General features: G+C 48.6%; 2 protein-coding genes across 24 annotated transcripts in view; one reads left to right on the top strand and one right to left on the bottom strand.

Moving 5' to 3' along the window:
* The window catches only part of BAZ2A (bromodomain adjacent to zinc finger domain 2A), a 39,212-nt gene extending 24,266 nt beyond the window's left edge, over positions 1 to 14,946 (top strand). For 10 of the 11 annotated variants that reach the window (XM_084758460.1, XM_084758462.1, XM_084758466.1 and 7 more), the window contains 21 exons: positions 50 to 158; positions 401 to 502; positions 649 to 859; positions 2,383 to 2,483; positions 2,742 to 2,807; positions 3,616 to 3,846; positions 3,934 to 4,188; positions 5,529 to 5,743; positions 6,062 to 6,136; positions 6,313 to 6,493; positions 6,742 to 6,801; positions 6,960 to 7,104; positions 8,686 to 9,317; positions 9,429 to 9,651; positions 9,751 to 9,906; positions 9,984 to 10,135; positions 10,489 to 10,911; positions 11,013 to 11,159; positions 11,765 to 11,973; positions 12,057 to 12,200; positions 12,292 to 14,946. In XM_084758460.1, coding sequence (XP_084614586.1) covers positions 50 to 158; positions 401 to 502; positions 649 to 859; positions 2,383 to 2,483; positions 2,742 to 2,807; positions 3,616 to 3,846; positions 3,934 to 4,188; positions 5,529 to 5,743; positions 6,062 to 6,136; positions 6,313 to 6,493; positions 6,742 to 6,801; positions 6,960 to 7,104; positions 8,686 to 9,317; positions 9,429 to 9,651; positions 9,751 to 9,906; positions 9,984 to 10,135; positions 10,489 to 10,911; positions 11,013 to 11,159; positions 11,765 to 11,973; positions 12,057 to 12,200; positions 12,292 to 12,457 — 4,003 coding nt within the window. In that variant the 3' untranslated portion in view covers positions 12,458 to 14,946. The remainder of the gene's footprint in view (positions 1 to 49; positions 159 to 400; positions 503 to 648; positions 860 to 2,382; positions 2,484 to 2,741; positions 2,808 to 3,615; positions 3,847 to 3,933; positions 4,189 to 5,528; positions 5,744 to 6,061; positions 6,137 to 6,312; positions 6,494 to 6,741; positions 6,802 to 6,959; positions 7,105 to 8,685; positions 9,318 to 9,428; positions 9,652 to 9,750; positions 9,907 to 9,983; positions 10,136 to 10,488; positions 10,912 to 11,012; positions 11,160 to 11,764; positions 11,974 to 12,056; positions 12,201 to 12,291) is intronic. The other variant, XM_084758461.1, reaches the window with a different exon arrangement.
* Positions 14,947 to 15,085: 139 nt separating this feature from the next.
* RBMS2 (RNA binding motif single stranded interacting protein 2) overlaps positions 15,086 to 24,173 on the bottom strand; it is an 89,169-nt gene continuing 80,081 nt past the window's right edge. For 6 of the 13 annotated variants that reach the window (XM_084758547.1, XM_084758545.1, XM_084758556.1 and 3 more), the window contains 9 exons: positions 22,796 to 22,875; positions 22,600 to 22,709; positions 22,368 to 22,414; positions 22,141 to 22,234; positions 20,349 to 20,426; positions 19,756 to 19,866; positions 19,234 to 19,314; positions 18,777 to 18,861; positions 15,086 to 18,485 (listed from right to left, as the gene is read on the bottom strand). In XM_084758547.1, coding sequence (XP_084614673.1) covers positions 18,781 to 18,861; positions 19,234 to 19,314; positions 19,756 to 19,866; positions 20,349 to 20,426; positions 22,141 to 22,234; positions 22,368 to 22,414; positions 22,600 to 22,709; positions 22,796 to 22,875 — 682 coding nt within the window. In that variant the 3' untranslated portion in view covers positions 15,086 to 18,485; positions 18,777 to 18,780. The remainder of the gene's footprint in view (positions 18,486 to 18,776; positions 18,862 to 19,233; positions 19,315 to 19,755; positions 19,867 to 20,348; positions 20,427 to 22,140; positions 22,235 to 22,367; positions 22,415 to 22,599; positions 22,710 to 22,795; positions 22,876 to 24,173) is intronic. The other 7 variants (XM_084758549.1, XM_084758550.1, XM_084758553.1 and 4 more) reach the window with 7 other exon arrangements.

The following is a 24,173-nucleotide window of genomic DNA, read 5'->3' as shown; positions in this document are numbered from 1 at the left end:
GTGGGTAGGGGTGTGACCTGGTGGCAGGGCCCATGTGCTTCTCTGGCAGGTGGCGGAGAGAAGTGCGCATCAAGAAGGGCAGCCATCGGTGGCAGGGGGAGACTTGGTATTATGGCCCCTGTGGGAAAAGAATGAAGCAATTTCCAGAAGTTATCAAGGTAACAGCATTTGTAGCTTTTGATTTGGTTTTTTATTTTGTTTTTTTTTTTTGGGTTTTCAAGACACAGGTTTCTCTGTGTAGCCTTGGCTCTCCTGGACTCACTTTGTACGACTTTTTCTTGGGTCACAAGAGAGCAGGCTAGCATTGTGTGCTCTGGGGCCTGTTGTGCTTGCTATAGCTAGCCAGACACAGACACAGTGGGGCCATGCCTTCTCTAATATCACTTATTTTTCCTCTCAGTACCTGAGCCGAAATATGGTACATAGTGTCCGCCGTGAGCACTTCAGCTTCAGTCCCCGCATGCCTGTTGGAGATTTCTTTGAAGAAAGAGATACACCAGAGGTGCCTGCCTGAGGGTTAAATAGTTTGGAAGGATTATAGTTTGTTTTGGTGGAGTTTGGTGGCTCAGGGAGTCCGGGAAAGTTCAGAAGGCTTAGTGGCTTGTACTGATTGTCTCCTTTACAGCTCAGTGTTCCTTGTTCCTTTAGGGCTTGCAGTGGGTCCAATTATCAGCAGACGAGATTCCATCCAGAATTGAAGCAATCACTGGCAAACGTGGCCGACCTCGAAACAATGAGAAGGCCAAGAACAAGGAAGCTCCCAAAGTGAAGCGGGGTCGAGGTCGGCCTCCTAAGGTCAAAATGCCCGAGCTACCAAGTAAGACAGACAACCGACTTCCAAAGAAGCTGGAACCCCAAGGTACGTTGTTATTTGTAGCTCAGGCGTTCTGCTCCCTCCAGGAGGCCTCTGAAACAATGCTGGATTGCTGATTCCTACATCTTGTGGGAGGGACTAACATCCGGACAGGTGAACGTAAACAGCTTGTTGCCTTGGAAGGCATGGTCAGAGTCCAGCGCTGCCACGTCTCTTTTTTGAGTTTACCACCATGGGCTATCCCCAGACACAGTGACAACGGCCAGAGGAGAAGCTCATGCTTCTTTCTTCCTGTCTCTCAGCTCCTGGCTACAATTTCTGTGCTTTTTGTTGTAGAAACTCCAGTGCACACCTGAGTCCAAAAGCCAGTTGACGCCCTGTCTCAGTGGGATAGGTAAATGGGAAATGTCTGGTTTTTAAGTAACATCGCACATACAGTGCAGAGCGTGGAATAGTCTTGTTAGCTCCATTCAGAGTTTCAGCTCTGCTTTTTGGCGGAATCGTTTTTCTTCCCATGTTGCAGACCAGCCCTAGAGCTTTGCTCTTGTCTACCAAGTACTCTACCAGAGTTAAAGCCCAAACCTCAGTATATTTCATTTTTTTCAAAAAGCTTGTGTGTAAATGTTTTGCACATAGTGACGCACTGCCTCTATGCCTGGCGCCAGTGAAGGCCTTTTAAAGATGGTGTCAGACCCCCTAGAACTAGAGTTTGTAGGTGGTGGTATGCTGCCATGTTTTTCTGAAACAGGGTTTCTCTGTGTGGCCCTGGCTGTCCTGAACTTAGTCTATAGACCAGGCTAGCCTCGAACTCACAGAGATCCACCTGCCTCTGTCTCTGCCTCTGACTGCTAGGTGCTGGGATTACGCGCCTGGCTTAGTGAAAGCTTTAAGAGATTTATCTTCCATACTTTAGTAGAAGGTTGCTGTGGTATATGGTGATGTCTCTGTATCAGAAATGAAACAACAGGGACTGTCAGTCACATCCCTTTTAGAAATGAGTCATTTGCAGGTCTGTGCTTTGGTTCAGATCTTTGGGTAGAGTGAGCTGTGGAAGTTGAGATGAGCACTGGCTGTAACAGTGTTGAGCTGATTCTCTGAAAAAGTCTGTTACCTGCCTATGCTTCCTTGGTGCACACTAGGTTGCCAGTATCACAGAACAGTGCTCTTTCTGTCTATGGCTGTTTAGATTCCTTCTGCTTTCTCAGCTCTCTGCATAAAGCAGGCTGTGTGCATCAGTGCAGTGCTACCCTTGCTGCATAGCCTGGGAAAGGGCGCTCTGCACTTGGAGTGTCTTCTCCATCAGCTGGACTCAGTCCGGGGTTTCTGGACTGGCGGTGCTGGGTGAGCCTTTTGTACAACTACCTGAGCTGACACTGCTCCCACCCCTGTATCTCTTGAATGTTTTGTTACTTATTAGCTACTCAGTAAACAAGCCCAAAAAGTGGCCCAAAACCAAAGCAACAACAGCAACACTTGTTCTTCCTGGAGCTGCATGAGAAGCCAGCTTTGTACTAGGCATGTGGTGCCCTGGGTGCCAAGCTTGCTTTTCTACCTCACTTCCTTCACAGAAACACTGAATGAGGAGGATAAAGCAAAGATGAGTAAAAGCAAGAAGAAGATGAGGCAGAAGGTACAGCGGGGAGAGGCTCAGACTCCTGTCCCAGGGCAGGTGAGCAACGCCAGTGGGCTAACTTTTTCTACAACCTGCTTTCTATTTTCTTTGACCTCCCAACAGTTCCCCCTTAATATATAGCGCTGCACACATTAAATGGGCCTTCCTGAGCTTAACCTAGAAAAGTGGGCTCATTCAAGAAAAATATGGGGCCTCTAGGGTGAGAGACTGGATGCATTGCCAACCCCTCCTCACCCCCTCTCACCTCCGTTCCAGCAGAGTTTGAGGAGAAATTACTTCCCTTATGGTTTACAGGCCAGAAACAAGAGGAAGCAAGACACCAAGAACGTAAAGCAGAGGGACACAAAAAGGAAATTTAAGGTATATACATAAATACACGTCCCAAGTGCAATTTCTTTTCCCAGGATGCATTATGCATGCTACATAAGCACCCTACACCCCAGAGTTAATTCCTATCTTTCAAGTCTGATTCTGAAATCATCACAGAGATTTTCCAAACACACCCATGTCAGTGTTGTGTTATAATTTGTTTGTTTGTTTGTGTTTCAAGGCAGGGTTTTTCTGTGTAGCATTGGCTGTCCTGGACTGACTTTGTAGACCAGGCTGGCCTCGAACTCACAGTGATCCGCCTGCCTCTGCCTCCCGAGTGCTGGGATTAAAGGTGTGCACCACCACACCCAGCTTTGTTGTGTTATAATTACATTTTGTACTCTTGAGTTTGGGAGAGGAACTAGGATCAAGTATGGCTATACAGATTTTTTTTTTTAATTTAATGTGCATTGATGTTTTGCCTGCATGTGTCTGGTGTCCTGTTGTCAGATCACCTGAAACTAGAGCTACAGACAGTTGTGAGCCACCACCATGTGGTTGCTGGAAATTGAACCCAGGTTCTCTGGAAGAGCAGACCGTGCTCTTAACCACTGAGTCATTTCTCCAGCCCCATCTTTTTTTTTTTTTAATGTGCATTTGTGTTTTGCCTACATGTATGTCTGTGTGAAAGCATCAGATCTTGAAGTTACAAACGGTTGTGAGCTGCCATATGGTTGCTGGGAGTTGAGCCTGGGTCCTCTGGAAGAGCTCTTAGCCATGGAACCACTGAGCCAAGTCTCCAGCCCCTAGATAGGCATCTTTATGCCACTTACTTGGTCCTTTCTCCCTGGGTGGGTAGGCTGAGAAAGAAAAGATGAAGACAAAACAGGAAAAACTAAAGGAAAAGGTGAAGAGAGAAAAGAAAGAAAAAGTAAGAGTGAAGGTGAAAGAGGTGACCAGAGCCAAACCAGCCTGTAAAGCAGATAAGAGTCTCGCCACACAAAGGCGTCTAGAGGAACGGCAGAGGCAGCAGGTTATCTTGGAGGAGATGAAGAAGCCCACGGAGGATATGTGTCTGACTGACCACCAGGTATAAAGGGTCATGGAAGGGGCTGAATATCCACATACTGCCTCCTGGCCAGTCTAACAGGATACCCACTCATCTCTCTCTTTCCAGCCCTTGCCTGACTTCACACGCATCCCTGGTTTGATGCTGTCCAGTAGGGCTTTCTCAGATTGCTTGACCATCGTGGAGTTCCTGCACAGTTTTGGCAAAGTACTAGGCTTTGACCTTACCAAAGATGTTCCTAGTCTCGGAGTCCTTCAGGAGGGACTCTTATGTCAAGGTGACAGCTTGGGCAAAGTGCAAGACCTGCTGGTGCGGCTCCTGAAGGCTGCCCTCCATGATCCTGGCCTGCCCTCCTACTGCCAGGTGAGCTTTCCTGCGCCCCCTCTAAAAGAACCAGAGAAGTAAGGAAAGTAAAACTGCTTCCTGTTTCTAGTTTTCTAGGTGCTTTTTTTTCCCCCAATGCTTCATTTGTTCATTTTGTCTTTTTCTTTGTAGACTTTAACTTTTTTTGGTTTTTCAAGACAGGGTTTCTCTGTGTGGCCTTGGCTGTTCTAGAACTCTCTCTAGGCCAGGCTGGCCTTGAACTCAACAATGATTTGCCTGCCTCTGGGATTAAAGATGTGCGCCACCGCACCTAAATGTCTTTCAGCTTTTTCTAGTAACTTTTTTCCTTAATTCTTTAATATTTTATGTATAGAGTTGTTTTTCCTTCCTGTTTGTTGTACCATATGTGTGTCTGGCACCACATGCCCCAAAAAAGGGTGTTGGATCCCCTGGAATTAGAGTTACAGCCAGTTGTGAGCTGCTATGTGGATGCTGGGAATTGAGCAGCCGCTGCTCTTAACTGCTAAGCCATCTCTTTTGCCCTGTGTCCTGGCATTTTTTTCTCTTCGCAAAAAATTCTTCTAGCTGGGTGTAGTGGCATGCACCTTTCCTTTCAGCACTGGGGTGGCAGAGGCAGATGGCCGCTTTGAGCCTGTTGTGCAAAGCAAGACCCTGTCAAAAATAAAAATAAAGAGAGGCAGGGTTTCTATGTGTGTAGTCTTGGCTGCCCTGGACTCCCTTTGTAGACCAGGCTGTCCTCGAACTCACAGAGACCCACCTGCCTCTGCCTCCCCGGTGCTGGGATTAAAGGCGTGCACCACCACTGCCCAGCAAGAGAACATTTTTTAATAATTAGGATTTATTTTTATTTCATGTGGGTGAGTGTTTGCCTGCATGTATGTACGTGCCTGATGCCCCTGGAGACCAGAAAACAGGGTTGGATCCCCTATAGCTGGATAATGGATGGTTGTGAACTGCCATATGGGTTTTGATAAACAAACCTATGTCCTTTCAAAAGCAATAGTCATCTCTCCAACCCTAAATTGTTTGAAATTACATTTAGAGAGAGAGAGAGAGAGAGAGAGAGAGAGAGAGAGAGAGAGAGAGAATGAGTGTGTGTGTGTGTGTGTGTGTGTGTGTGTGTGTGTGTGTGTGTGTGTGTTCGTTCAGATGACAACTTGTGAAGAGTTAGTGGGTTCTGGGAATTATACTCATTTGTATCGAACTTAGTGGCAAATGCCGTTACCCTCTGAGCCATCTTTCCAGCCTCTTCCTTTTTTCTTAGAGTTGTGTCTTGACCCTGGAGCTCCCTCCAAGCTCACCCAGCTTGAGTTGTTCCTGTCTCCCTTCTCATTGCCATTATGCTTCCTTCCAAACAGTCCCTAAAGATCTTGGGGGAGAAGGTGTCTGAGATCCCACTGACCCGAGACAACGTGTCTGAGATCCTACGCTGCTTCCTCATGGCATACAGAGTGGAGCCATCCTTCTGTGACAGTCTGCGCACCCAGCCTTTTCAGGCACAGCCACCTCACCAGAAGGCTGCTGTTCTAGCCTTCCTTGTGCATGAGCTCAACGGCTCCACCATTATCATCAAGTGAGGGCTTGGGTGGCAGAGGTCGATCCTGTGCTGTGGATAGGAGTGGGGTTGGGGAGAGCCTTAGCTCTCTAGAAGCCACAGGGTGATATGTATCCGTTGCTCTTCTCTGAGGATACTGGAATGACTTGGCATAGACTCTCATTGCCTTCCCAAGAAGATCGGAAGCCTGCCCTTGTCAGTTAGCTAGTCTGAGGGCTAGACTGAAATTCCTGTAGCTCCTTGTAATACTTAGTCTTTTTTTTTTCCTTTTCTTTTATCTTTTTTTTTTTTTTTCCTGACACTTCTCCCTCAAAAACTATCTGTGTTGCCCTGCAGTGAGATTGACAAGACTCTGGAGAATATGTCTAGCTACAGGAAAAACAAATGGATTGTTGAAGGACGACTCAGGAGGTAAGGGTAGGACAGAGTAGAACCCAGAGAGGGGGCGAGGCATGGCCAGAATGTTGTCTGGTATGGTGGCCTTCTTTGCTTGACACTTAGCCAGGGCTCTGGAAAATGTGCGTTTCAGGTGTTTGGTTTTTGGCATTAAATTTCTCACCAGTCTCCCCTCATCTCTATTTCTTAAGACTGAAAACTGCTCTGGCCAAGCGAACTGGGCGGCCTGAGATTGTGATGGAAGGGCCAGAAGAAGGCCTGGGACGGAGGCGCAGCTCTCGAATCATGGAAGAAGCCAGTGGCATAGAAGAGGAAGAAGAGGAGGAAACTGTGACAGCTGTCCATAGCCGAAGGGGTCGAAGGGATGGAGAGGTACAGACCCGAGGCAGAGGGGGTTCTTTTTTTGGAAACAGGGTTTCTCTGTGTAGCCTTGGCTGTCCTGGACTCACTTTGTAGTCCAGGCTGGCCTCGAACTCACAGAGATCCTCCTGCCTCAGCCTCCTGAGTGTTGCAATTAAAGGTGTGTGCCACCACCGCACCCAGCTTAGAAAGTTTTGTTTTGTTTTTTTTTTTGGTCTGGTAGCTCCCTTTTTTCTCAGTGTCTGTTTGTTTCTGTCCAGGTTGATGCTGCAGCATCTAGCATTCCAGAGCTAGAGCGACAGATAGAGAAACTCAGTAAGGTACTGCGCTTTCAGTCGTATAAAAATTACCACCTTCTTTAGAGTACATCAGATCCAGGGGAAGTAGATAAACCCCAGTTCCCTCCCATAAATGGAGATGTATCATGTCCTGATAGCAGGGTCTCTTCATTCATGTTCTTTTTCCAATCTCTACCCAGCGCCAGCTCTTCTTTAGAAAAAAGCTGCTTCACTCATCCCAGATGCTTCGAGCAGTCTCCTTGGGTCAGGACCGCTATAGTCGCCATTACTGGGTATTGCCATATCTGGCTGGAATCTTTGTGGAAGGATCGGAGGGGAACATAGGTAGGTGTATCTGTGGAAATGTCAAATCTTTCAGTTCAAACAACAGCAAACACTGATTTCTTTTTTTTAATGAGTGTCTTATTTGCGTACATGACAGAAGAGGACACCAGATCTCATGATAGATGGTTGTGAGCTACCATGTGGTTGTTGGGAATTGAACTCAGGACCTCTGGAAGAGCAGACAGTGCTCTTAACCACTGAGCCATCCCTCCAGCCCAACACCTCTTTCTTGAGCCTCGGGCTCTTGGGCTTTAATTCTGTGATGCAGTGGAGTTGACTGAGCACGGCTCCAGAGTAGAATTGTGCTCTTGCGTGCAAATGCATTTGTAAACAGGCCTTATTGGTAGTAAATATGCTTTGTAAGACAACTGAGCATTGGGGCTAGAGAGAGGGCACAGGGGTTAAGAGCATGCACTGGTCTTCTCAAGGACCTGAGTTGGGTCCCCAGCACCCATGTCACATGGCTCACAGCCACCTGTAGCTCAAAGGTATCCAGTGCCTGTGGCTTCTGCAGGCATCTACACAAACATGCACACATCATTTTTTTCTCCCAAAGGCAACTAAAAATTCAAACAAGCTGATACTCTCTAGTACTGAACAGAGCTCAGGTATGGGTTAGTGGCAGGTGTTAACAGTAATATTCTGGAGTTGATTCCAGCACCAACAATAGGCCTCAGCTGAGCCTGCTGATGATGACTGACTCCAGTACTTGGGATGCCAAGTCAGGGGCATCTAGAGTTCAAGGCCAGCCTGAGATATCCAGCAAGCCCCTGCCTCAAGAGTGCTTAACCTATAGCTGTTTCTCACTAAAGTCCCCTAAGATTATCCCAGCACGTGGGAGGCAGAGGCAGGTGGATCTCTGTGAGTTTGAGTCCAGCCTGGTCTACAAAGTAAAGTCTAGGACAGCCAGGGCTGTTACACAGAGAAACCCTGTCTCAAAAAACAAAACAAAAAAAAGGCTGGGCAGTGGTAATACACGCACGCCTTTAATCCCAGCACTCGGAAGGCAGGCCCAGATGGATCCCTGTGAGTTCCAGGACAGCCAAGGCTATACAGAGAAACCCTGTCTCAGGGGGCGGGGAGATTATGCTATGGCTAGTCGTCATTTAAAGCAAAAGATTCTTACTGGGAGGCAAAGGCCAATGGATCTCTTGAGTTCAAGGCCAGCCTAGTCTACATAGAAAGTTCAGGACCAGCCAGAGCTAATAGAGATACTCTTTGTCAAAAACAAATAAACAAGAAATGATTTCTTCCTTATATATTTTGTTCATTGGCATATAAACTGTTAACCAGTAGATTCTAAAAAAATAAATTAAAAAAAAGCAAGCATAGCCGGGCATGGTGGTGCACGCCTTTGATCCCAGCACTTGGGAGGCAGAGGCAGGCAAATCGCTGTGAGCTCGAGGCCAGTCTGGTCTACAGAGTGAGTCCAGGACAGCCAAGGCTACACAGAGAAGCCCTGTCTGGAAAAACTAAAACAAACCAACAAACAACAACAAAAAAACCCAAAACCCAAGCATGTTCTGTTTATATATATACATTCTTCCCACTGTATAGCCATGTGTTTGTTTCTCTATACAGTTACTGAAGATGGAATAAAGCAAGAAACTGAGTTCCTGACAGAAGCACTCACGTCAAAACCCAACTCTGCCACAGTCTCTATAAAAAGGGAGTTAACTGCCTCCAGCACCTCTGCTTCTCCTGCCCGGTCTCGGGGCCGACCTCGAAAATCTAAGCCCGGGTCTCTGCAACCTCAGCAGCTTAAGTCCACCATCAGGGAGCATGGTTCAGAGCAAGCCCAGACTCAAGTTCACCCAGGACCTCAGCCTTGTCCCCAGCTTCAGGCTTCGACCCAGCCCCAGTCCAATAACGGGTTCCTCGAGCCAGAAGGCTCCCCTCTGTCCCTGGGTCAGAGCCAGCATGACCTCAGCCAGTCCGCCTTCCTGTCCTGGCTGAGCCAGACTCAAAGCCACAATTCTCTGTTGAGCAGCTCGGTCCTCACGCCTGATAGCAGCCCAGGGAAATTGGACTCTGCTCCATCTCAGTCCCCGGAGGAGCCAGAGCCTGAGGAGGCAGAGCCCTCCCCGCACCCTCACAGCCCCTGGTTTAACTTCTCACCCCAGATCCCCTGTGATGCTGCTCCCACACCACCCCCTGCAGCTTCTGAGGACCAGCCTCTTCCCTCCCTCCAGCTGTCTGCCTCCTCTAAGCCAGTAAGTAGCCAAATCCATCTGCACGCATCTTGGTCCGGGCTTCCTGTCTCACTGAAGTAGGAAATACATAAACATGGAGGATCTTCATTCCTTCCTGTCTTTCCTTTACAGATGAATATACCCGGTGCTGCCAGTCTCTGTTCTCCAGTGCAGTTCTCTTCCACCCATTTCCCTGAAGGGGGCTCTAAGAGGCCCTCTGGAGACTCTGAAGAAATGCCACTGCGTCCCACAGGGCTGGGACCACCAAAGCGTAGAGGGAGACCTCCTAGCAAGTTCTTCAAGCAGGTGGAGCAGCATTACTTAACCCAGCTGACAGCCCAGCCTGTCCCCCCTGGTGAGCAAACTTGGCTGGGACGGGATAAGCATGGCAGTAATAGCAGTTTCCACTGTGGGCAGTGTGATTCCTGCCTGACTCCCATCCCTCTGTACACAGAAATGTGCTCGGGCTGGTGGTGGATCCGGGAGCCTGAGACTCTGGATGTCATGCTCAAGGCACTGCATCCCCGAGGCATCCGGGAGAAGACGCTTCATAAACATCTTAGCAAGCACAAGGACTTCTTGCAGGAAGTTTGCTTACAGCCCTTAACTGGTAAATAAGAGACCTTGGCCGAACCCAAGCTGTAGTCTGATGTGCACCAGTTCTGATGGACCACTCTCTCTTCCCAGACTCCATCTTTGAGCCTGGTCCACCACCTGCCTTGGAAGAAGGAGCTATGAGCTGGTCCCCCAAAGAGAAGACTTACGAGGCAGACCTAGCTGTGCTCCAGTGGGTGGAAGAACTAGAACAGCGGGTTGTCCTTTCTGACCTCCAGATTCGGGTACACTGGCCTTGCTGTTGTTTAGAGGGGGGATTTGGCTTTATGTGTGTGGATGTTTTACCTGCATCTGTGTCTGTATAGCATGTGTGCGCAGTGTCCTTGGAAGCCAGAAGTGTAAGGTACTCTAGAACTGGCCAATTGACTGTTGTGAACCCCAAGATGTTGGTGCTGGAAATTGAGCCTACTCTCACTCTAGCTCAGACTGGCCTGGGATTGCAGTCTTAAGCCACCACACCTGCCTTTGTGGGGAGGGTGTCAGGAAAGGCCCTTGGTTTCTTCTCCCTGAGTGGTCTCCTGTGACCACATTTCCCTTTACAATGGGTTCTGTCTCCCCTGACCCTCCCCCCACCCAGGGCTGGACGTGCCCATGCCCAGACTCTACCCGAGAAGACTTGGCCTACTGTGAGCATCTCCCTGACTCTCAGGAAGACAGCCCCTGGAGAGGTCGGGGCAGGGAAGGAGCAGTGCCTCAGCGGCAGAGCACCAACCCTCTGGACCTTGCTGTGATGCGACTGGCTGTTCTGGAGCAGAACGTGGAGCGGCGTTACTTGCGGGAGCCCCTGTGGGCAGCCCATGAGGTGGTCGTGGAAAAGGCGCTGCTGAGCATAGCCAGCGATGCCCCTGAAGGCAGCACCACAGAGATATCATACGAGATCACCCCTCGTGTTCGTGTCTGGCGGCAGACACTTGAGCGGTGCCGTAGTGCAGCCCAAGTATGCTTGTGCATGGGACAGCTGGAAAGGTCCATCGCATGGGAGAAGTCTGTCAACAAAGTGGTAAGTCTGGAAACGCTTAGGAGATGGCTGGCTGGTGAGAGTGGGATCGGGGATAGGCAGGGGTTAAGAACTCGCTCTACCTCCTCACAATGTTGGTCCAGACCTGCCTTGTCTGCCGGAAGGGCGACAATGATGAGTTTCTCCTGCTTTGTGATGGGTGTGACCGCGGCTGCCACATTTACTGTCATCGGCCCAAGATGGAGACTGTCCCAGAAGGAGACTGGTTCTGTGCTGTCTGTCTGGCCCAGGTAAGGTTTCTACTGTCTGATCCCCATTCTCAAGAAGGATTTGGTTTGGTTTGGTTTTTTTGTGAGAGGGTTTCTCTGTGTAGCCCTGGCTGTCCTGGAACTTGCTTTGCAGACCAGACTGGTCTTGAACTCACAGAGATCCACTTGCCCCTGCCTCCCAAGGGCTGGGATTACAGGCATTTGCCCAGCTCAGAGATTCTTGTTTTGTTTTGTTTTTCAAGACAGGGTTTCTCTGTGTAGCCTTGGCTGTCCTGGACTCAACTTTGTAGACCAGGCTGGCCTCAGGAATTTACAGAGATCCATCTGCCTCTGCCTCCCTGAGTGCTGGGATTAGAGGTGTGAGCCACCACACTTGGCTCCTTTTTTCCTTTAAATCACCAGTCCCACAGATGTCCCCAGGGATGAGTCTCTGACTGCAGTCATCTCTATGAAATAGGAATGATTATTGTTAATTTTACTGCCCTTCTCCTTGATTATCTAAATGAATTCACACGTTGGCTTATGTGTGAACATTTGAAGCCACAGCCATACGTAGGCAGGATTCTAATGAACGGGAGGGCAAGCAGCACAGCCCTACACTGCTGCTCACCTATGCCTATCCTCAGCAGGGAGAGAAAGAACTCACTCAGAGACCTGGTTTTCCAAAACGAGGCCAGAAACGGAAAAGTAGTTTTCCACTGAACTTCCCAGAGGGTGACAGCCGGCGCCGGAGGGTGCTGTCAAGGAGCCGAGAACACCCAGAAGATGGGGTGTCTCCCTCCAAGAGACGGCGACTGTCAATGAGAAACCAGCACAGTGACCTCACATTCTGCGAGTGAGTCAGTGAGTTGTAGGACTAGCCTGTGCTGTCTGTGGCAGAGGAGCTGGGAGAGTCAGCGTGTGCTTCCTGTGTACCAGGGTTATTCTGATGGAGATGGAGTCCCATGACGCAGCCTGGCCTTTCCTGGAGCCTGTGAACCCTCGCCTGGTGAGTGGGTACCGGCGTGTCATCAAGAACCCCATGGATTTTTCCACCATGCGAGAACGGCTGCTCCGGGGCGGGTAAGATGATGCACTCTCCTGGTTGTTCCTGTCACCTTGCTCAAGCATACTGCTCAGAGCTAACAGCTCACAGCCCGTCTCCCTTGCCCAGGTACACTAGCTCTGAGGAGTTTGCAGCTGATGCCCTGCTAGTTTTTGACAACTGCCAGACCTTCAACGAGGATGACTCTGAAGTGGGCAAGGCTGGGCACATCATGCGCCGCTTCTTTGAGAGCCGCTGGGAGGAATTTTATCAGGGAAAACAGGCCAATCTGTGAGGCGAGGAAGGTGGGAGTCACCTTGTGGCATCTTCTCCAACCTTCCAAACGAAAGCCTGCCACTCTGACCTGCTGATGGCTGCCCTGGGTGGACTCTGGTCCTGACCCTTGGCAGTGCCCACATCCTCTTGTTCCTGATCCCTTTTCTCTCTTGTTCCTCATGCTCCTCAAATAAGAGAAGTAGAGATGAGGTCCTTCTGGACAGAAAGCCAAAAAAGAAAGAATTTTTTTTCCTAATTTAAGTGGAGAGGGGTAAAGAAGCCCTTCCCCCCCCCCAGCTTCCTCCCCTCCCTGTACATGCCCCAGCATCCTGGGGTTATTTAACAATAGCAATAGTCCTAGTGAATGTGTAAAACCGAGAAACACTCTGTACTGTGTGCGGACCCGCAGTGACGGCCAGTAAAGTGGACTTAACTCCCAGGTGTGTCGAGCCGGACACCGGGCCCTGGACATGCTGCTTCCATGTTCAGCCCTTCCTGCTTCTTGCTTTCTCTCTTTTCTTTTCTTCTCCTCCTACCCAATAATGTAAAACTATCTTGTACGGGTTCTAACTTTCCCTTCCCTCCCCAGTCTCCTTCCCCTTGTGTGGAAAACAAAGTTCAGAGTTCCCCTGTCTTTCTGTCCTCATCTTCTGCCAATAGTTAACCCTCTTAAGATGTCGGCTCCTCATCCCATGCTGAGTTTCTAGCCTTTTCTGAAACTCTAGATGGGGAGCTGGGCAGGTGGGCAGGTGCCCTAGGCCTTCCAGCCTCCTTCCCCTGCTTCCCAAACCTCCCTCTTGGGAACTCCTCAGGGACAACTACTGCTGAGTCTGAGTGCTCCTCCGAGATGGAGGCCTGGTAGCAATTGACTGGCCTCAGGGAGAGGGGGAGAGAGGTGTGTGTGTGTGTGTGTGTGTGTGTGTGTGTGTGTGTGTACACTTGCACACACGAGAGCTGTGATTGTGACCCTGTTTAATGTAGTGTTTTTATTCCCACCCTTCCCATTGTTTTCATACCATCACGTTTTGTCTTGGGGAAAACACAGGAACTATTTCTCTGGAGACAAGGCTGTCTCTCCTCATGGTCATTTCTGTTCCAGCCTCTTCAAACTGTGCAATCTTGTCAGCAGGAACTCCCTCCTCTCTCAGTAGCTTTGAGTCTTGAGCTTTTGCTGGGAGACGGGTAGAACTGGATCTTTCCTAAACCATGAGTGTCTGGGTTGAGCTGTGTTTTCCCGCCTCACACCTACTGTCCCCAGGGCCCTTCCCCAGCAGCAGAGATCCTGGAGCACATGATGGGCAGCAGCTCTGGGTCTACCACTGCCCTGTGTGTAATTAACCCAGGTTAAGCCCCAGCACATGAGAGGAAAGCTGCTAACTGAGCTATAGCCATGGGCCGCTGGCCCCTGCTTTCCTGCTCAGCAGAGCCCCTCCCACCAGAAATTACGGGTACTTGCACTGAGGAGGTGGCTGCTAGCTGGCCTAAGCAGAGAGCTGAGGCACCCAAGCTATGTTCCATGGGTGGGCGGAGGGTGTCAGGTGAGGGGCAGCATTCCTGTACTCCAGCAGTGCTGAAGGGTGGGGGCAGCACAGGCTCCTGGGCAGCCCCTGCTCCTTTTCAGCCCGCCCTCACCCCACTCCCTAACCCCATTGCCTATTTCTAAAGTCGCCTTTTCTGTCGATAAACCTCAAAACTTAATTTTATTTGAGATTTTTTTTTTTTGCTTTTAAATAAGAAGTGGATTGAAGAATATTTGAATTGACTTTATATTATGCATAAATATTTATATTTTATCTAAATAACTGCGCCGTAACAAACTTTGTGTTAGTCAGATGTTTGGAACTGTTATAGTTGGGGGTAACTCTTTTCCCCATGGCAAGTTTCCCCTGGCATAAAATGTACTGGAGTCGTTCATTATTGGCGTCCGGTGGGGAGAGCGGGGCCACAGTCCTGGCCTTGTGCTCCTCTCCACCTCCACCTCTTTCCCTAGGGACCAGGCCCTGGAGATCCAAGACTGGATTTGAAGAAGTGAGGGCTGAAGGGACTGAGGCGTAGGACATGTTCAGAGGGGCCATTTCTCACTTTTCCTTCCTCATCTTCACTGCCCCTTGAGCTAGGTGGATTCTCTGATTGACAAAGAGTATTTGGTAGGGAAAGCAGGTTAAAGATAAAAAAGAGCCCACCCTGCCCTTCGTGTCCCCTCCCTTGTCTGGTAACAGCAAGAAACCATCAACACCAAGTTCCCATGTTCCTTTTACAACAAAGGGACTGACTTTTATATAACCAAATGTGGTGTTTTAGTGACTTTTTGATAATGTACAGTTTTTTGTGAATTTAAATTTATTTCTTTCTATATTTTTAGGACCAATCTCATTTTTAATAAGGTTTAAAAAAAGGAAAAAAAAGTCTAGATTAAAAAAAAAAACTCGTTTTGCCATGTGATGTTCCACAGGTGCAGCTGTAGAAAGTGCTTGTCATTGAATAAAACCACATTTGATAGAGACTCAAGATGACTTGTGTGTTTCTCTAATGGAGCAAAGCCGTCCCTAAGGTAGAACGGGTGTGGGTACGTCCAACTCCCAGGCAGACCTAACGTGGTATCACCAGTTTTCCCTCTACAGTGACAGACAAGACGCTAAGACAGGCCTTTGTGTTTTATTTATTTTTAAAGAAAAAAGGTTAACGTTAGCAAAAGTAAAGCTCTTATAAATCACAGGGAAGGAGAGCAAGCGAAAGAGAGGTAGTATTGGAGCAGACATGGAAGAATATAGAACTGCAGGTTTCTGGGTAAAGGGGATATGTATAAATTAACTTGCTCTCCTGGGTGATAAGTGCATCCAATAGCCATCACCCGGCCCGCTCAGGAAGGGGCAGGAGCTGTTCAAGCCACAAGCAGCTCTGCGGCAGCCACCCATCAGTCCTCTTATTCTGGGGTCTTAAGCTGCTCCAAAGTTGGCATCAGACTACACAGCTCAGCCCCTGGCTTGTAGGTGATCAGGGAGCAACATCACAAAAGATAATCCAGAAAGAGCAGTGTCAACTTAGACCTGAAGAGCTTGCAGTTGTCCTAAGGATGATGTTAAGCAAGTAGGCGCTTGTGCCTTGTTGAATCGGGAGACTGAGGTAGTTGAGTAATGAGGACGAGGAAGCTTGGAGATTTGCTTGGACGGTAAATGCTTATCGTGAATAAGCAAACAGAGAAGAGAGATTGTGGGGAAGGTGAGAGCATCGCTGCCACATGGAGACTAACACAGACTGGTTTTAGCTGCTGAGTGAAGGCAGGCTCTTGTAGAGCCTGAATCTACTTCAGGAGTGCCCTGGTACCTGAAGGCACTTTAGAAGGCAGGCTAACAAGGCACATTTTGAGAGATGAGCTGACAGGAGACTCAGGTCTCAGAAAGGCTGGGTGAGTTTGGGCCTGACCACCTACTCAACTGCATCGCTCTTGACAAGTAGGCCTCAGTGGTGCAGTTCCACTTTCCAGAGGTCGGGGGTCGGGGTGGGGGTGGGGACGGGGACTCAGAGGGATGCCTGCTTGTTGGGAGGGACTGAAAGCAGGAACAACAGAGTGACCCTTCCCCCTGTAGCAGTTAATGCCTCACCACTGCCTTATCTTTACTATTGACAAGAGCTGTTCCTTCACAGGCTTTGGGCAGCTCTTCAAATCCTTGGGTTAAAACACTAAAAATACCTCATTGTTCCCACATCTTCCTAGTTAATGCCAGCACCTTCTCCGTCTGGAGCCTAGTAAAGGATTGCACATCACTGGTGTAGGCTCTGGTTATATTCTAACTGGATACAAAAACACAAAACACCTCATTTTAAGTGTGGTATGAGCATCTATAACGAGTGGGGGATATTAAGTGCAGAAAGAAAAATCTGGCCTCCATTCAGACAGGATTCAGGCACGTATTAAGAGCCTTGGGCAGCGTGGTGGAGCAATGGCTTACAGCTCTCCCTGGCTTCCCAGGGACCATCCCTCACAGCTGCATCCTGTTGTCTCCAGTCACTACAATCTGGAGCAATGAGCTAATGAGAGGAAAAGAGTGGATGGACTCACCAAGCAGAAGTTACGCAGTGCCATTTAGCTACTATAAAAATAAAATTACAAGTTGTCTTCCTTTCCCATGCTCACACCTGTTCAACCAGAAACACTGGAATCTAACCAGTGTGCTCACATGAGGAAACCCTCAAAAGGTAATTCAAAATGTAAGGCCATCAGCAACAGTGGCAAAGAGGACTGTCTACAGGACCCTGTTTGTCAGGATGGTGTGCTGTCACTGAGAAGTAGAGCCCTTTAACTGGATGTATCTGCCTCAGGCTGGAAGCTCCAGTGAGAAAACTGGTAATTCTGTACTTTATACTCTGCTGTCCACTGCCCTCAGCCCTTTATTCCCAAAATGCACAGCACAACCACGCCTGGAGTCCCACACAGCTGCAGAAACAGCTTCCTCTTCCACACCAGCCTCTGCACGTGCGTAACTATCTCGTGGAGGTGTGTGTGCCTGTGACTGTGTGAGGAAGGCCTTGTAGAGGAGGACAGTTTTGAAATGCCTGTCTTTAAGGTCCCTCCTGACCTTTCAGGTAATGAGCTGGGTGTATTATTGTCTTTTTTCTATTCTAGCACCCTGTTGTCCTTCCACAAGAAGGAATATTATTTCTGGTGTTCTGGTTCCCTGGGGAAGGGGTCCAAACACACCAGGGCTAGGCAGAACAGTTTCCACTTTCATCCCTTCAAACCGCATGCATACAACCAAGAGTGAGCCCTGCTAAGACAGCTCCTGCTGATTAAGTGATGCGACAAGGTACAGCATAAGTAAAGCCATGTGTAGTTTGGATGACATACTGTGAGACCCTAGACAGAATGATCCTCCAGAAGGCAGAATGGTCAGAATTCAAAGTCATAGCTGGCACTACTGGTCAGTTACAGGAAGGTTGCAGGCTCTATGTTGGGGATTTCACCTACCCCAAAAGGTACAAACATACTTTGGTTAGACAAATCTGCTAGGGAGGGAGGGGTGAGGTGGGGCTGTGTACTGTCTGGTGTTGAGGACCATCCTTGGTCTGTGACAACTACTTGCCAAGCATACATGACCAATCTCCAGGCATGGCAATCAGGAATGATAAGCAGCAACATAGACGGCAGCAGCTTGTTGGGGACAAATCCACCTCCAGGTAAAGTGAAGGACAGAACTTCCTCGGCGTGAGACCTTGGCCAGAATGAAGACCCTCCAGGAGGCAGAGCAGATGTCCCAGGGTCCTGAAGCTGGATGACACTTGTCTGTAGCACTGTCCACCAGATTTGGCTTCCAAAGGCTGCACAATGTCACTCATCTGCTTCCTGAAGGCAAAGTGTAGTCTCTCTTGTCTCCTAGGACAGGAGGGCAGTGGGAAAGCCACCTCTACTGTCCGCACTTCTCTACTTGTGTGTTGCTCTCCCTTACCCCAGTTCCACATGAAATTTAAGTCAATTTTACAAATTAAAAACTGTAAAAAAGAGGTGCATGCCTGTAATCCTAGCACTTGAGGCAGAGGCAGGCAGATCTCTTGTGAGTTCAAGGCCAAGCCTTGAGTTCAAGGACAACCAGGGCTACACAGAGAAACCCTGTCTTGAAAAACCAAACAGAAACTATAAAAAGGCAAAGTAGGCAGGCTCGGCTAAATGTAAAAGGAAAAAAATCTGGACAAGAAGTTTAAAAAAAAAAGGCAACTAGCCAGGCATAGTGGTGCACTCAGGAAACAAGAGTTCAAGGCCAGTCTGGTCTACGTTCCCTGTCTTAAAGGGAGGGAGGTGCAGTGTGTGAGCTGAGAACTTTGCAAAACAAAATTTAAGTCTGCATATTAAAACACATACTGACAAATATCAAAAATAGTCCATAACTAGTTTCGGCACTCAGGGCTCCTTCATCGATTCTCCAGCACTATTTTTTCTTCTTTTTTAAAGAAATCGTTGAAAAAGTCTTCCTAAGCAATTCCAACATACCCAAACCTTTTCATGAGGACCAGAAGCAGCTCAGCCAGAGTCTTTGGGGTAGGGGAAAGGTCCACTGCAATTAAATACAAAGCAAGAAACTTCTTTGCAAAAGAAAAGACTTTTTGATCTTAAATGTAGCACATACAAAAAGCAACATGGGAAACTAGCCCAAGGAAGAGTGCCAGGGCCTGTGAGGGAACACTGGCCACCTGCTGAACCTTCGGAAGTCTGTTTACCAAAGATGGGGCAAGAATCCCAAAGGAGGCATAGGCTGGAGCAGGTATGGAGGGGTGTGACAGCTAACCTGTCTGGCTATAGGCCAGACCAAGCAGCAAGCAGCTATCTCCCATCATAAAGGTCTTACCTCATTACTTGCTGAACTGGAAAGGATAGAGCCCATGGTCTGAGGGGGTCTCCACTGCCACTTGGTTCTGCTGACCACTGCTCTCCTGTATCAGGGTCAACGAAAGTTACTGAAGCGTTCCCCTGCGCACCTCCCACTGAAGACGCCTCCCCAATTCACCCACTCCCCAGCCGCAGGTGTGCACACAGCATCCAGGCTGCTGGAAAGAGGGCGAAATAGTCCAGCTGCCTTAAAAAACACTTAAACAATTGCTCATTTTCTGAGCATTGAAGCAACTGAAGTTAGCAACCTAACTGAGCTGAGCAGGCTGGCTGAGAACAGCAGGGAAGCCTTCTTCCTGAGCGCCTCACACCCACCAGTGAGGAAGAGTCAGCAGTGCTGAGAGACAGGGCTTGCTCAGGACAGAAATCTGCCTTTCATGTGTGCTAGCCTCACTGCAAAGAAGGAATGCTCCTACCTCAACAGAAACACTGGAGGAAGGCACAGTGGGATACTGGGAGACGCAAGCTCCTTGCATAGCGGCCGCAGCTGGCATGAACTGGAATGAAAAACAGTGTTTCTGAGCTAGGATAAAGCACTTAGGAGCTTTGAGAAACACAGCTAACTCATTGGTGTGGGTGCTTCTTAAAAGTGTTCCTGGGGCACTGGCTGGTCACCTCTTCCTCCACACCCTCGCTTTCCTGCAAAAGGTGAGCTTCACCCTTTCCTTAGCATCCCCAGTGAGAGGTTCCCAGGAGCGCGTGCTGCTGCCTAAGAGTACACTCGTGTTGAGAACATCCTGGTTCTGTGAGAGGTTCTTTCCTGTGTATCGGTGGCCTTGAACCTTTGACGGTCTTCCTGCCTCAGCCTCCTGAGTGCGGCTCTGAGTGCACCTTTACTGGCCCTGAAACACTTCGATCCTCGTAACTACGGTGCCAAGGAGCATCTCACAGGCAGTTCTTACTCTGCGGGAGTTGATAATCTAGAGACAATCCTTTACCGTGCCCAAGCTGTTGAGTGACAGGTGGCCCAGTTGCTGGGTAAGATGTCCCATCAGGGAGGCAGGCTGGAGAGAGAGGGCATGGTCCATCCCTGGTGTCAGAACTGAGCCCTAGAGAACACAATGAAGGAAAAGGTTATGCAGCACAGGCTCATGGGGCAAGCAGAGCCACCATTTTATTTCCTTTTTTTTTTTTTTAAGACAGGGTTTCTCTGTGTAGTCCTGGCTGTCCTAGAACTCTCTTTATAGACCAGGCTGGCCTCAAACTCAGAGATCTGCCTGCCTCTGCGTCCCAAGTGTTGCGATTAAAGGTATGTGTCACTACACCCAGATTTTTATTTGCTTTTTAAGAATAGTTTATTAACTGCAAATAAGTGGTAAGCAAGCTGCACAGGAACTACAGAACTGTCGAGAGTAACCCGGCTCTGCAATACAAACGGCACCCTGACCTTCAGTCTGTAGAGCCACAGAACTAAAGTTTACTGTTGGTTTGCACAATGCACCGAGCCAGAACTCACACCCACATATGATGACAATCAAAGCCCTTTGCTTTTGTTTACAGCTCTTGCTTCTGCCCACTTCTGAACACTCACTGAAGGCTGCATGAGGTACGACTGGTGTTGCATCCAAGATGGGTTAGGTACTTGTAGAGGAGACGTCTGAGTCATTCTCTGATACAAGCAAAAACAAATAAATGTTAACTCCCTAGGCTCAGTGATGGAGAATGCTCAGCAACCCACCACACTGACATGTCCCTCCAGAACAAAAGCTGTCAGCCGGGCGGTGGTGGCACAGGCCTGTAATCCCAGCACTCAGGAAGCAGAGGCAGGTGCATCGCTGTGAGTTCAACGCCAGCCTGGTCTACAAAGAGAGTTCCAGGATAGTCAGGGCTACACAGAGAAACCCTGTCTTGAAAAAAAACAAAACAGGGACTGGAGAGATGGCTCAGTGGTTAAGAGCACTGCCTGCTCTACCAAAGGACCCGGGTTCAATTCTCAGCATCCACATGGCAGCTCACAACTGTCTGTAACTCCAAGATCTGACACTTTCACACCAATGCACATAGATTAAAATTAAATAAGATTTTTTTTAAAAAGAAAAGAAAAAGAAAAACCAAACAAACGAAAGCCAGGCATGGTGGCACACACCTCTAATCCCAGCACCCGGGAGGCAGAGGCAGGTGAATCTGTGAGTTCGAGGCCAGCCTGGTCTACAAAAGTGAGTCCAGGACACCCAGGGCTACACAGAGAGACCCTGTCTTGGGCGGTGGTGGCGCACGCCTTTAATCCCAGCACTAGGAAAGCAGAAGCAGGTGAATCTGAGTCCCAGACCAGCCAGGGCTGCATACTGAGACCCTGTTTCAACAACTTTAAAAATGAAAAAGAACAAGCTGTTTACACATACTAGCAGCTTACAACTCAAGACACCCAGTTAAACACAGGCAAAGGGGCTGATAAAATAGCCCAGCAGGTAAAGGCATGTTACCAAATCTGATGACCTGAATTAGGTCCCCAGAACCTACCGGGGAGGGGGAGGGGGAGGGGGAGAGGGAGGGGGAGAGAGAGAACAGAGAACGCACACACAAAATGCACAGAAAATAAACACAGAACAGAGAGAGTGGACAGAGAACACAGACACCACACACAGAGCACGTGCACAGAGAACACACAAAGAAAACATACACACACAGAGGGAGAGGGAGAGAGAATAAAATGATCTTAAAAGAAGATATTGGGGCTGAAAGACGGTTCTGCTTTCCCAGAGAACTCTGGATTGGTTCCCGACAGACACACATACACACACACACACACACACACATGCGCGCACGCTCACAGGCATCAGTTCCAGGGGATCCACCACCTGCTGACCTAAGGCACCAAGCACACACTTAGTGCACATAGATACGTGCAAGCAAAATACTCATACACATAAAGTAAAAGATGTTGTAAGAATAACAAAATATTTTAAATATGGTTACATTTTTTATAAAATAAATTACTCCCAAAGCCCCACACATGAACTTACTCACATGAAAGTCATATACAAAAGGCAGTGAACACAAGTTTACTTGGGATGGTAAAAAGAGGATGGCTTTCTTTTTGAAACAAGGTCTCTCTTATGTAGCCCTGGCTGTCCTGGAACTCACTCTGTAGATCAGGCTGTCCTGGAAATCACACAGATCCACCTCTGCCTCCAGAGTGCTGGGATTAAATGTATGCACCACCGTGCCAGCTCAAGAGGACGCCTCTAAAAGTGTTTATATACACACAACTATGCATGGGCACACATACAGGAATACATGCTGTTTATATACATGCATAAATCACACATTACACTCCTATATACCATTACTTGTGTACTTCATAGAAAAGCCCCACAGCTTACCTGATAGGAGGACACAGGAGATGGAAGATACGGGGAGAGTGCAGACTGGGCAAGCATCCTGCTGTGAGCAATACTGTAAGGGGCTGGGTACAACCTATAGGAAAGAGCTTTGTTCAGTGAGAAGCCTCAGGGAACCAGAGCTATCTCCACTGCTATTTGAGAACCAAAGTGCCTGGACACAAACCACTGACCTTTTCAGGTGATTTAATTACATGAAATACCCTTACCCATTCTGAAGAGCCGCGGTGGGGTCATAGGTCAAGGCCATACCACCCTATAAGAAAGAACGCAGTGTTCATATTGCAAGCCCAGAGGACCCACACGTCCCACCTTTTGGGGGATTGTATAGGTTGTAAAACCGCACTGAAAATCAAGGAAACATTCGGCAGGGCTCGGCCACACATCCTGCTCCCAAAGCCAATGCCTCCAGTGTGTGTACTTCCTCAGAGATCTTTTTACCATTTCTCCGTTCCTTGGCCAGGCCCGTCCATTTTGCACAAATTTTCCGTGGTTCTGTCGTTTCTTTGGCCCACCATCAGCAAATTTGCAAAGCAAGGGGTCAGAGGGTGCTGGTGAGAGAAAAAGCGGACAGTTGCTGGGCCATGGTACAGCTCACACCTCCAGTGGCTCCCAGCCCAAGTCCCAGAGGCCTCACCTGCTACTCCGGGGGGTGTCTTTATATACTTTCCATTAAAGTGGGTGATGACAGCTTCACACGTCTCTGTGGACTCCATCCTAAGACACAAGTGAGGAATAAGGCTCTCACCTGCCCAGGACGTGTGTTCTACAGACATCCAGTGAGAAAACCCAGGTTCCTAGCCCCACACAACGCTCAGGAAGTTGTGTGAGATACACGCATGGAGTTTCCGTTGCAAAGCTATCTCTTTCCCTTTTTATTCTTATTTATTTTTTGTTTTTTTTTCGAGACAGGATTTCTCTGGCTATCCTGGAACTCTCTTTGTAGACCAGGCTGGCCTGGAACTCACAGCAATCCGCCTGCCACCATGCCTGGCTCCTTTTTTATTTTTAAAGACAGAATGTGTGTATATAGACCTCTGGCTGGCCTCGAACCCTCTACCTAAGGATGACTTTGATCTGATTCTCCTGCCTCAGTGTTGCCATTGCAGTAACACTCCTGCATGTCTGGTTTTTATGCAGTGGTGGAGTTTGTCAAATAAGACAGGAAAATACTCAGGAGTCCATCCCCAGGCCTTTACTGTAAAATTCCTAGTGGAGGGCTGAGGTTGATTGGGAAAAGGCCTGTGCCTGCAGGGGCAGCAACTTGAGTCCCATCCCACAGGGTATATGGAGAAATCCAACTTCTGTGGTCATCCTCTGACCTCAACACATGCGCATTTGTACACATCAAACAAATAAACAAAAAAAGTTTTTCAGGTGTCTGTTAAACAATTAAAAAAAAAAATCCTAATGATGCCAGCATGGTGGTGCACTCCTTTACTCTCAGCGCTCAGGAAGAAGGGGCAGGCGCTCTGAGAGCTCGAGGCCAGCCTGGGTCTTATCAAGTTCCTAAAATGACTAAAATGAGACCCCATCTCGCCAGGTGCGGGGATGCTCACCTTTAATCCCAGCACTAGGGAGGCAGAGACAGGCAGATCTCTGTGAGTTCGAGGCCAACCTGGTCTACAGAGTGAGTCCAGGACAGCCAGGACTGCACAGAGAGACCCTGTCTCAAAAAACCAAACAAAAAAAAACAAAAAACAAAAAAACAGAAAGAAAGAGAGGGGAGGGGCGGGGGGCCGAGAACTTGTCTCAAAAAAGGGAGTGAGGGGAAGTAAAGAAACGGCTCAGTGGGTAAAATTACTTACTGCTCTTGCAGAGGACCCAGGTTCTGTCTCAAGAGCTCACAACAATGTGTAACTCCAGGTCTGGTGCCCTCATCTGACCTCTGAAGGCAGCAGGCTCATACACATGAAAATAAATATGAAAAGCTTTGTTTCTGGGATGGAGAGATGGCTCAGAGGTTAAGAGCACTGTCTGTTCTTCCAAAGGTCCTGAGTTCAATTCACAGCAAC

This window comes from Acomys minous, assembly GCF_964271855.1.
Source record: "Acomys minous genome assembly, chromosome: 15".
NCBI lineage: Eukaryota > Metazoa > Chordata > Mammalia > Rodentia > Muridae > Acomys > Acomys minous.
Note: the sequence above shows the minus strand (reverse complement) of the source record. Positions and strands in the feature narration are given on the sequence as shown.